We start from the raw sequence: 11,466 nt of genomic DNA on the forward strand, positions 1-11,466 counted from the left end.
ATGGCAATTTTATTGGCAAGTTATGGCTGCCATCCAGATCTCATGGTCAAGCCATACGAGGCCTCCAGAAAACATACTTCATTGGCAAACCTTGATTTAGTCTCTCATCACACTAATGTCTTAGTAGCATTTGAAAGTGGGTGGATCCTTGTGGAATCAATGTAATTTCTATTGGTATCCATGGGTGTACTAGATTCCCCCCTTCAAACCTCTCCGCAATTCCAAATCTGGGGCTCCTGTCACTCACCTCATATTCTTGCCCCTCCAGATCCCTAACCAGATCTAGTACTTGTACCTAAAAGTGATCCCTATACAGTTCAGTGGATGTGATTTTCATTTAATTTACTATGGTGTGACTAGACTCTTTCTCAAAACTTAACAGGAACAGCCAGACCCAGTTGTAAAAAAAAAAAAAAACAAGCAGACTTTATTAATAGAGAATTAGATGACACATTAACTCCTGAACTATTCAATCATTCACAGCTCTCTAAAAACATATTCAGTTATTCCCCAACTGACTGTCCTATCTCTATCGCAGTGTCTCCTTCACTGTATGCCATCTGTCCACTTATCTTTCAGAATTTCCCCCATTGCTAGATCATATTTCCCCTATCTGTCCTCTATGAGAGAAAAGCCTCAGTTTTGTACACAGTAAGCATCCCTTATTCCAAAATCCAAAATCCAATATATTGGGTGGTTGAATGACACCTTTTCTTTCTGATGGTTCAATGTACACAAACTCTGTTTCATGCACATAATGATTTTAATATTGTATTATTTTACTTCCAGGCTATATCTATGAGGTATATATTAAACCTAAATGAATTTCATGTTTAGATTTGTGCGCTCCATCTTGAACATATATGGAAGCACCTTCTTTGGAGGCTTTTAAAACAGAGGCTGGATGGCCATCTGTCAAGGATGCTTTGAATGAGATTTTCCTGCTTCTTGGTAGGGGGTTGGACTGGATGGCTCATAAGGTCTCTTCCATATCTATGATTCTATGATTCTATGTACACATCTGCAAATACAGGTAATCCAATATCCAAAATATGTTTGATTTCAAGCATTTTGAATATGAGATATGAAACCTGTATCCTTTCTCCCACATAGCTCTCCTCCCTTCATAATATTCCCTGTGATGAACCAATTCCAACCTGGCTTGCCTACCTTCCATCTTCATCAAAAGCCTTCCATAATCTGCTGTCCATCAATCTGCTGTTTAGAATGTATCTCCTATCATCCTCAACCAGGAGGCCATCAGCCATGATTAGAAAAGATGGGGGCATAATAGGAAGCTTCTTTTTGAACTATGTATCACATTTGAGAAAACTGAATAAAAATTAAATAAAAAGGAAGCAAGACAATATGGAGCAAGATGGAGTACCAATAGGGTGACCAGATCAGAATTGTCCTTGAGATTTAAGGTCAAAATTTGAGACTTATAGATAATCCCCTGTAATGTCAAGGAAGTGGGTCCTGGTGATGGGGTGCATAGATAATGAAGAATTTATGCAGCTTGATTTTGCTTTAACTGCCATAGCTCACTAACACAATTTGGTAGAGAAAGCTAAAGACCTTATAAAACTACAACCCCTGCGATTTCATAGAATTTAGCCATGGCAGTTAAAATGGTGCCAAACTGCATTAATTCTGCAGTCTAGATACACCCTTGGATACACCAATGGTTTGACTCAGCATAAAGCATCTTCCCATGTTCTCTCCCCTAATCCCCTGCATACGCAACCACAACCATCTCTGCAATATCAGCAAAATTAGAGCAGTCACTAAACAAACATGAACCAAAGCACTTTGCACAATTAAACTACTACAGAATTCATTTGGACGAGGCACACTCGGAAGAAATCCCAATGTTGACTGCAAAATCAATTCAGGGTTGCCATTTTTGTTCTTGGCAGGGCTGCTGTGTCTTTCCCCAAGTTAGACTTGTCACTATCAGTTTGATCTCCACACCAAAAGAGAAAGGGATAGGTTGAGAGCTTTGCTTACTAAATTTCCACCTGGCTGATAGCTCTTAAATGTAGAGGAAGGCCCCAGGGAGCTATTAAAGGCAGAGGAGCCAATGTAGCTGCCCCAGTTAAACACACAAGGCACACAGACAGACATACCGCCAGCTGGAACACAGTCTAGAAGATGATCCCTTTAGTGCACTTAACTTGAGCACAGTTAGCCTTGATTTATACCAAGGTTAAGTAAAAAAAAAAAAAAGGGGGGGGTTGCTTGGAGAGAAAGATTGCCTCTTAAACAACATAATATGTCTCCATAGGAACGGAGGCTTGGGCAAAGAAACTCAGAGTTAGTTAATCGAGAGGAAAAAACCAGTGAATTGAAAAGGTCTTTTGTAAAGCACAGGAGGATTTTCGCCAATCCGGCAAAGTACTGCAAGAATGTTCACAGGTTCATGAGAAAAGTCATACCTCAAGCCTTGAGGATGAGCTTTAAGTGAATCTCTGAGTATTCCTATTAACAAACCCCAAAGTATAAAACAAAACCAGCATAAAGGGCACCATTTGGGGGTCACGCCGGATTCAAACATCCAAATGATGAATGTGTTTAAAAATCAAACCACTGAGACTGAGAATGCCAGCCACTCAAGGACCTCATCTAAAAAAATGCTTTTAGGTCTACAGCTCCCAGAATTCCCCTACCAGCATCTGGGTATTGGGAGCTATAGTCCAAAAAGGAACTTTTCCAAGATCAACCTCTGAGTTTGTCCTAGGTTGTTTACATCTTTTTTGGAAAACAGGTGCACAGCCACATAACCCGGAATATCAAGGCAGATAATTCACAATATCTGCTTTGAACTGGATTATCTGACTCCACATTGCCATATAATCCAGTTCAATATGTCACATAACTCATAAGTTGCTGCAATGAAAAGTAGCCTCATAAGCAAATGGAGAGATGATGCTGTCGCAATGTAAATCCAATTGGAAGATTTAAACCTTAACTGGGCAAAAGCAGCGGTCTTAAATCTGGCCATCCACACTGAGTACAGACCCAGCTGGAATGCAATTGCTCGCAATGGGAACTAGACAGAAACTTTAGGAAGTTGGCAAAAAGAGGGTTAAGTCCAGAAGGCTGGGTGGTCAATTTGCTTGGCAACTGTTCCCCAGTAGTTCTAAGCTACCAGCTAAATCCCCCCATATATCACCCATATGATTCTTCATAGTACACAGAGAAGCAGCGGGAGTCATAGAAGACATGCGCCACACTCCAGGGAAGCTTCTGCAAGACTGGGCATGTGCTTGTTAGAACAAACCCAGAGGGATAAAGCAAAGACTTCTTGCTGTGTGCTTTAAGGAAGGCCACAAGAAAGAAGACAATGCAGCCAGGATTCATATGCCCTGGGGATATGTTTTTTCTGCATTTCCAAATATGGCAATCCCAACTGCAGCCCTCCAGAACAGGAGGCAACAGGCAAGCCTAAAAATCACAAAGCAACATCACCAGGCAGCTCTGCTCGGAGATATCACAACATTTCACAGTCAAAAATGAGGATATCTGTAGCTGAGCAACATCAGAATGGAGTTGCAAATGTTAATAATGAGAAAGCACACAAGCTAGGAGAGGCTGCAGCGGTTTGCTTTTGCATGAACTTTCTGGGCAAGCCAAGACTCTGACCCATCTTTCCTCCTCCTCAATGGCAAACTGCCTGTGAAGCCCATTTGAAGCAATTGAAGCACATTGAGTACTAAACAGAAAAGTGTGAGGAGGAGAATGAAACTGGGACATTTTAAAAGTAGCTAAGGGCCCTTCCAGATAGGCCCTATACCCCAGGATTTGATCCCAGGTTTTCTGCATTAAACTGGATTATATGAGTCCCCGCTGCCAGATAATCTGGGATAAACAGAAATCCTGGGATAAAGGGCCTATCTGGAAGGGCCCTAAAGAGTGGCAAGAGAGGATCAAGCAGGACGGTCCCTGCCAAATCAGGATAGTTGGTGCGTAAGTGACTGGCCATGACTGTCACTAGAATTCTATTATTATTATTATTATTATTATTATTATTATTATTATTGACACAACGACATTGTATGACACAGCAAACAAGATAGACATGCTGGATTTCGTTTCACAAAATCACAAGTCGAACACTTCCCAAGTGTCTAGGACTGTGTGATGTATTTTCGGATGATGCGTGCAGATCCCAGCAGGGTGGCCTTTTGCAGTTGGCAGATCGTAATTTTGTCAATGTCTATTGTTTCCAAATGCCAGCTGAGATCTTTTGGCACGGCACCCAGTGTGCCCATCACCACCGGGACCACCTGCACTGGTTTCTGCCAGAGTCTTCAAAGATTATTATTATTATTATTATTATTATTATTATTATTATTATTATTATACCCTACTTTATCTTTCTCGAAGGAGGGCCCTTCCAGACAGGCCCTATATCCCAGGATCTGATCTCAGGTTTTCTCTTTTAACCTGGATTATATGAGTCCCCACTGCCAGATAATCTGGGATAAACAGGAAACCTGGGATCAGATTCTGGGATATAGGGCCTGTCCGGAAGGGCCCAGAGACACACACTGAATTAATTTACCTATTCCTAATATAATCCCATCCACAAGACATAAAAGTGCTATGATTACACTTTTAACTACCATGCCAAAATCCTATGGAAGCTTGAGATTTTTAGTTTGGTAAGGAACCACAGTTCCTCCAGGATTTCATAGAATGATGCCATGGGATAGCTAAAATGAAATCATAGTACTGAAATTGTGTAGAGTGAGCAAACCCAGAAATACAAGAAATCTCAATATAGTGACTGTTTGGAAAGGCTACTGCAGTCCAAGAGCTAAACGTTCATGAAAAATATCAGTGACTCTGCTATCATTCTCATAATCTTTTAATTTTTAATTCAAATGTAGACTGGAACACCCTTCTAATCAACTGATTTCCTATAAATCTTCAAAGAGAAACTTATTATATGTAAAGTGTGTAAAGTAGGACACACAGTCAGCCTAAACACATTACAGGACATTGGCCTATGAGAGTACCTAAGAAAACAGCACACCAAAAGCTCCCTGAGATAAGGCTCAGGCCCACTAATAAATGCTATGCTAAACTATTTTCCCACATACATTGCAGCCATTGACCTTTAATGGTGGCATTCTGAATTTACAGAAATAATTCATTTGGACTGGCACATCATCACCCCAAGAAATCAATACAGGTCTCATGCTGTAATCTGGAGTTTCTTGCATGGAGCTCTCTAGGAAGAAAGACAGCAATTATGACAGTATTGAAGAGGACAATAGTTATTTTTCTTTAACACTTGCCTCTTCGGTATACTAGTAAAAATTATGTTTCTAACACATCTGGAAAGTAGAAGAATCAGAGTAGCAAACCCAGAAAGAGGAGCTATTCTGTACAGCCCCTGCCACAGATATATTTGGTGACCATTGACTCATTTTGACTAGGCGGACCACTCTTCTTCCACCCCCCACAAGGAAAATTGCCTTTCTGAAATTTCCATGAGCAGTCATTTGCCTTTTCAGTAGGTCATAGGACTCCCCTGCATTATTTAACAGCAAAAATGTCCTTTTTTCAAATCCAGAACTGAACTTCTAGGGGAGCTATCTGCTTTTTAGCAGTTTATGTGGCCCTAGAGACCTTGGGGACAGACATTGGCCCTCAGACCCAGCACTACTGCATTAATTTGGTTTATAAAGTGTGCCAAGGCAAGTAAGGGACACTGAGGCACTATCTTTCATGTTTTTTATGAAGGCCCAATATATCTTTAGGGTTTCCTTGCAAAGCACAGAGCTAGGATCATAAAGTCAACCAGTAGGGCATTTCTCTAGTTGGCCAATCTGGACGTCAGCTATTTGCATCAGAACAAAAGGTGGAATGGAGCTGCAATAATTACATCACTATACCAATAAACAAGCTAAAAATTACTATATGGATGAAAATAAGTTTACAGAATAAAAGAATGTGTTGTCTGGTGTTGCAATGACAGATTTGCTTAAAATGCTTGCCCTTGTTCTTGCCCTCTTCAGTAATCTGATGTGTTCCCAAAGTCTCACTTGCATTGATATGCCTTAAATGCAACACTGCGGGCTTGGTATGGAAACTACAGAGCCCTGGTACCAGAACGATAGGACTGGAAGCAGAACCCTTCACTGTGACTGGACTTAGTAACCACCACTGTCATTATTCCAGAAGCATTTTTGGGATAATGAAAACTATGGTGACTGCTGCAACTTTGTAAAATGTTACTTTCGCTTAGGAAAAGGTTATTTTCTGGACTTTGTTGATGTCTGCCTTTAAGCTGACCCTAAGACGAACCTACCACAGGGTTTTCTTGGCAAGATTTGTCCAGGGGGCTATAGCACAGCAGATTAAACCACCCGCTACAAAAGATCTTGCTGACCAGAAGGTTGACAGTTCAAGCCGCAGGTGGGGTGAGCTCCCACCATCAGCCTAGCTTCTGCCTACCTAGCAGTTCGAAAACAGCTGTGAGTTGATAAATAGATACTGCTTTAGCGAGGAGGTAAAAGATGCCCCTGAAAAACATGCTGGCAGTTCGATCAACAGTCTCCTTGTTGTGGAAGAATGGGACAACAAGACCTCCACATGACCAACTGGAGCACAGCCTCCAGATGCCAAAAATGAAAGAGGGAAGCCTGTCTCTGTTTATATATTGTCTGTCTCTGTCAATTATATAATGACATTGAATGTTTGCCAATATACGTACCTGTAATCCACTATGAGTCCCCTTGGGGAGACAGAGTGGAATATAAATAAAGTTTATTATTATTATTGCTTTCCTCTGAAGCTGAGAGAGTGTGACTTACCAAAAATCACCAAGTGGGTTTTCATTGCTAAATGGGGATTCAAATCCAGATCATCAACATGCTTGACCAACTACAACTCCTGAAATTTCCCAAATACAATAACCAAGGGACTTCTGGAGAGTGTAGAACACAAAAGGAAACTCTTCCAAGTTCTGGTCTTTTTTCTATTGCCATGAAAACACATTCACAAAAAACCTCTTAACTCCGCCCAAACTAAGTCAAGGTGAACTCTACCAAGAGCTGGCCTGGTAATTTTCACACCCAACAAAAAAAATCTTACAAGCACTACCTCTTCCTACCTGGCCATAAAAGGTACTGACCTCCCTTGCAGGGTTGTTGTGAGGATAAAGAAGGGAGGAAAAGAGCAGCATATGCCACTGAAGGAAAGGTTTACATGTAACTATTAAGGCAGGAATGAAGGGGTAGGAGGAAATGGCCATATAAGGAGGTACGAGCAGGCCAGGAACACAGCCGATGAGTTAACACATGGTTTCCCTGAAATCATGTGTTTTGAGAGAAACGAAAGTAATGAAATGTAATACTGCACCACAAATATGCACCAATGGTTTGATATGTGGGTGGTCGTAAACTGAACCCACTGAATTGTATAAATAGACACTCGACCCTGTCTGCGGGGTTCTCCCTTTTCAGCATCTAGTTGTGCGTGGGATGAACCTCTGCAGCTGCAGGAAACTTTTAGTAAACTGCTTTCTTTGGAAAAAACCTCCAGTTGTCTGTCTCCTACTTCCACTGCGTCCGCACAGACACACAAGCCGAGAAGAGGGGAAGTCTGGTTTCCGCTACACTATTAATACATCAAACTTCTTTGGAAAGGTAGAAGGGAAGACTTAGGGCTACATACATATGTGGATGAAATGGCCAAATAAATACTTTTCAATCACCTCCCAACAAAAGATTCCCCCAGGCAGGAAGCAACCAAGCTTTGAAGCTATTCAATGCTAATCAAGGTGATCAGTTGCAACATTCACACTTGCTTCAAACAGACAAGAGTTCTTTCTCACACCCTGGACATTCCACAGATATATAAACTCCACTTGCTTAGTTTCTAACAAACCACACAACCTCTGAGGATGCCTGCCATAGATGTGGGCAAAATGTCAGGACAGAATGCTTCTGGAACATGGCCATACAGCCTGGAAAACTCACAGTGCTTTTTAGATGGACAGATAATAACCATTTCCACAATTAAGTCCAATCACCATTCATGGAAATCATAGAGTTCTTCACGTGCGGTTCAATTGTAGGTCCCAGCACAGCCAATGGTAAGGCAGTCTGGGAGTCATAATCTAGCAGTTTATGAAAGGTTTCATAATCTCACCCTCGTCACATAGAAATACATTCTTTCTACATTGAAAATTAAATTGAGTAATGTAAACAGACGCAGACAGCGGCAAAGTTGAAAATCAGTAACTTTGCGTGCATGCACTTAAGAGGGGGTAAAAGACTCTGCTCATTAAACTGTAAGGGACTGAGATTCAAACTTGTGATCCGCTTCCAAAAAAAGAAACCATGAGAATGGCATTTAATTGAAAGCAGACTAGGAGCTGTCAGGCTGAATTTTTGAAATGAATGAAGAACTAATGGCTTTGCCTCGTTTTCTGTCTTGTGCCTTCAGGACTTTAAACACACGCACACGCACAGATCATAGACAGAAGGCCTTACAGAACAATTCTATACAGTACATCTTTATGATAAAATCCAACTTCATCAAATTCAGTGGGGCTGACGACGAGGTAAAGGATATAACTCAAATCCTGAATGTCTTAACTTACGGTGCATTTACATCAGGCATGGGCAAACTTTGGCCCTCCAGGTGTTTTGGACTTCAACTTCCACAATTCCTAACAGCCTCAGGCCCTTAAGCGGCTGAGGGGGAAAAGGAAAGGGCCTGAGGCTGTTAGGAATTGTGGAAGTTGAAGTCCAAAACATCTGGAGGGCCAAAGTTTGCCCATGCCTGATCTACACTGTAGAATCAATGCAGCTTGACTCCACTTCAACTGCCAATGGCTTGATGCCATGGAATGATTGGAGTTGTAGTTTTACAAGGCCTTTAGCCTTCTCTGCCAATAAACACAACTCTTGTGATGCCACAACATTGAGCCATGGCAGTGAAAGTGGTGCCAAACTCCATTCATTCCACAGTGTTGATACACCTTCAATGTATGAATGTTCTGTGTAATTCAAAAATATTGTACAGGCAAGAACTGAGTTATATCTCAAATCTGGGGAATAAAGAAAAAAAAAGGAGGGTTATATCTTGATTCTGGGGAATAAAGAAACTAAGGAGAACTCTCTGCACATACTATGCGATCCAGAACTAAGGGGGGCATCTACACTGTCAAATTAATGCGGTTTGACACTACTTTAACTGCCATGGAATCACAGGAGTTGTAGTTTGGCAAGGTCTTGAGCTTTCTCTGCCCAATAGTGCCAGTGTGTTGCCAAATTGCAGCTCCGAGGATTCTACAGCATTGGGCCCTGGCAGTTAAAGTGGTGTCAAACTGCGTTAATTCTACAGTGTAGATGCACTCTAAGGGTCCTTTCACACAGCCCTATATCCCAGAATATCAAGGCAGGAAATTATTATTATTATTATTATTATTATTATTATTATTATTATTATTATTACAGCATTTGTATCCTGCCCTTCTCACCCAGGAGGGGACTCAGAGCGGCTTACAATAAGAGCACATATATAAAAATAATACAATACATTGCAATTCAATTAAAATTAATTACATTAGACATTCATAAAAATACACTTATAAAAGTGCAGATTGGTGCGTTCAGAGTCTAAAAAAATCCCACAATACAGCAGACATTGTAGGATTTTCTGCCTTGATATTCTGGGATATACGGCTGTGTAGAAGGGCCCTAAGTTATATCTGAAGTCCGGGGAATAAATTCCAGGTTCAGAAAGTAAGAAGGGAGAAAATCCCACAATATGTGCTTTGAACCAGGTTATCTGAGTCCACAATGCCATATATTCCTGTTCAAAGCAGATAATGTGGAATTTATTCAGCTGTGTGGAAGTGGCCCTATAGACCAGTGGTTCCCAACCTGTGGGCCATGGCCATGAGACCTAAAATAAGGTCCTCGAGACATGAAGGGAAAAACAGCTCTAGATTATTAAATATGGTTTTCTGTGTGCGAGCAGATAGTGATTACTGGAGGGTATATGTTCTGTATCAGAAACTAGAGCTGATGTGGTTTATCCAATGCAATTTTCTGAATCAGCACCCCAAATAAATCTAAAGTTGACCAAAAACTGATTCGTAACCCTTTTGGTACTGATGTTGGAGAGTGGCCCCTGGTCTAAGTGGTCCCTGGTCAAAAAAGGTTGGGAACCACTGCTATAGACAAAAGGGCCACTCTCTGCTCATACCAACCCATCCCTTCCAGAACCAGGAATCCCTGCAGTTTTACAGCCTATGCCCTGATGCTCACAATACTCACAGGTACTTCTCCGGCTTGGTTTGATGGTGCAGAGCCACCGAGAGTCCGAAGAAGCTCTCCGGGGTTTTGCCCTTCTTGAGGACCACGAATTTGGTGTCCAGGTTGAAAGCAGCGCAGGGAAGGACGAGGAGAGAGATCCACCAGGTGGGTGCTAGAAAAAGCAGTATTTTCTGCCCACAAAGCGGACTTTTTGTTCTGCAAGGCTGGCAGCCAGGAAGAGCCATGTCTGTTGCGATCGGAGGGTTGGATCCTTGATTCGTTGCCTTGCCGTGGATGGGCTTTTCCTTCCTTGTGCCTTTTCCCCGCTCCGTAGCGTCAAGGGATCCCCCGATTCCCAGCCTATCCGCCGAGCTCAGCTCCCGATGGAGACCTTAAAGGGGAGGTGCGCTGGGTTACCTCCTCCTCCTCCTCTTCCACCTTTGAACGCAGAATCGAAGCGGGCGCTTCTGGCCACGGGCGCCACTTTTCTTCCGGGGGAAAAGAGAAACAGCCGCTTCTTAAAGGGGCCCCGGCAGGTTGGACACCTGCCCGGCGAGCAAACACAAACCCCAACAGCAGGGATCCGAGGGAGAGAGGAACCGGTTCCACTTCAATTCCCCACCGAGAGGCCCACGATTGGTCTCCGTTGCCTCTGAATGCGTTCCTCTTTCAAGCCCCGCCCAGATCCATCCTGATCACAGGCCAGGTGTGTTAGAGCCGCCTGCGGTGCCCTTGCTGAGTTGGAATGCACTCTGCACAGGCTCAGGGACGCGAGGGAATCCATTCTGCACATGCTCAGGGACCCGAGGTAATGCACTCTGCACATGCTCAGGGACCCGAGGAAATGCACTCTGTACAGGCTCAGGGACGCGAGGAAATGCATTCTGCACATGCTCAGGGACGCGAGGGAAGGCACTCTGCACATGCTCAGGAATGCGAGGGAAGGCACTCTGCACATGCTCAGGGATGCAAGGAAATGCATTCTGCACATGCTCAAAGGCCCTTTCTACACTGCCATATAAATTTCAGATTATCTGCTTTGAACTGGATTATATGGCAATGGAACAACATCACTAATACTTCTATTTCTCTAAACTCTCTCTTGCTGTATATGTACATATACAGGGTGTTTGAAAAAGAACTCCCTAGTTTTAAGTTAAAACACAATAAAACTAGGGAGTTC

The 11,466-nt window shown here is 42.5% G+C and overlaps 1 protein-coding gene across 3 annotated transcripts in view; it reads right to left on the minus strand.

Moving 5' to 3' along the window:
• itga3 (integrin subunit alpha 3) overlaps positions 1 to 11,033 on the minus strand; it is a 73,989-nt gene extending 62,956 nt beyond the window's left edge. Inside the window, exon 1 of one of the 3 annotated variants that reach the window (XM_062957615.1) lies at positions 10,305 to 11,033. In XM_062957615.1, coding sequence (XP_062813685.1) covers positions 10,305 to 10,528 — 224 coding nt within the window. In that variant the 5' untranslated portion in view covers positions 10,529 to 11,033. The remainder of the gene's footprint in view (positions 1 to 10,304) is intronic. The other 2 variants (XM_062957614.1, XM_008113520.3) reach the window with 2 other exon arrangements.
• Between the last annotated feature and the right edge of the window lie 433 nt (positions 11,034 to 11,466).

Source organism: Anolis carolinensis, chromosome 6 (genome assembly GCF_035594765.1).
Source record: "Anolis carolinensis isolate JA03-04 chromosome 6, rAnoCar3.1.pri, whole genome shotgun sequence".
Lineage (NCBI taxonomy): Eukaryota > Metazoa > Chordata > Lepidosauria > Squamata > Dactyloidae > Anolis > Anolis carolinensis.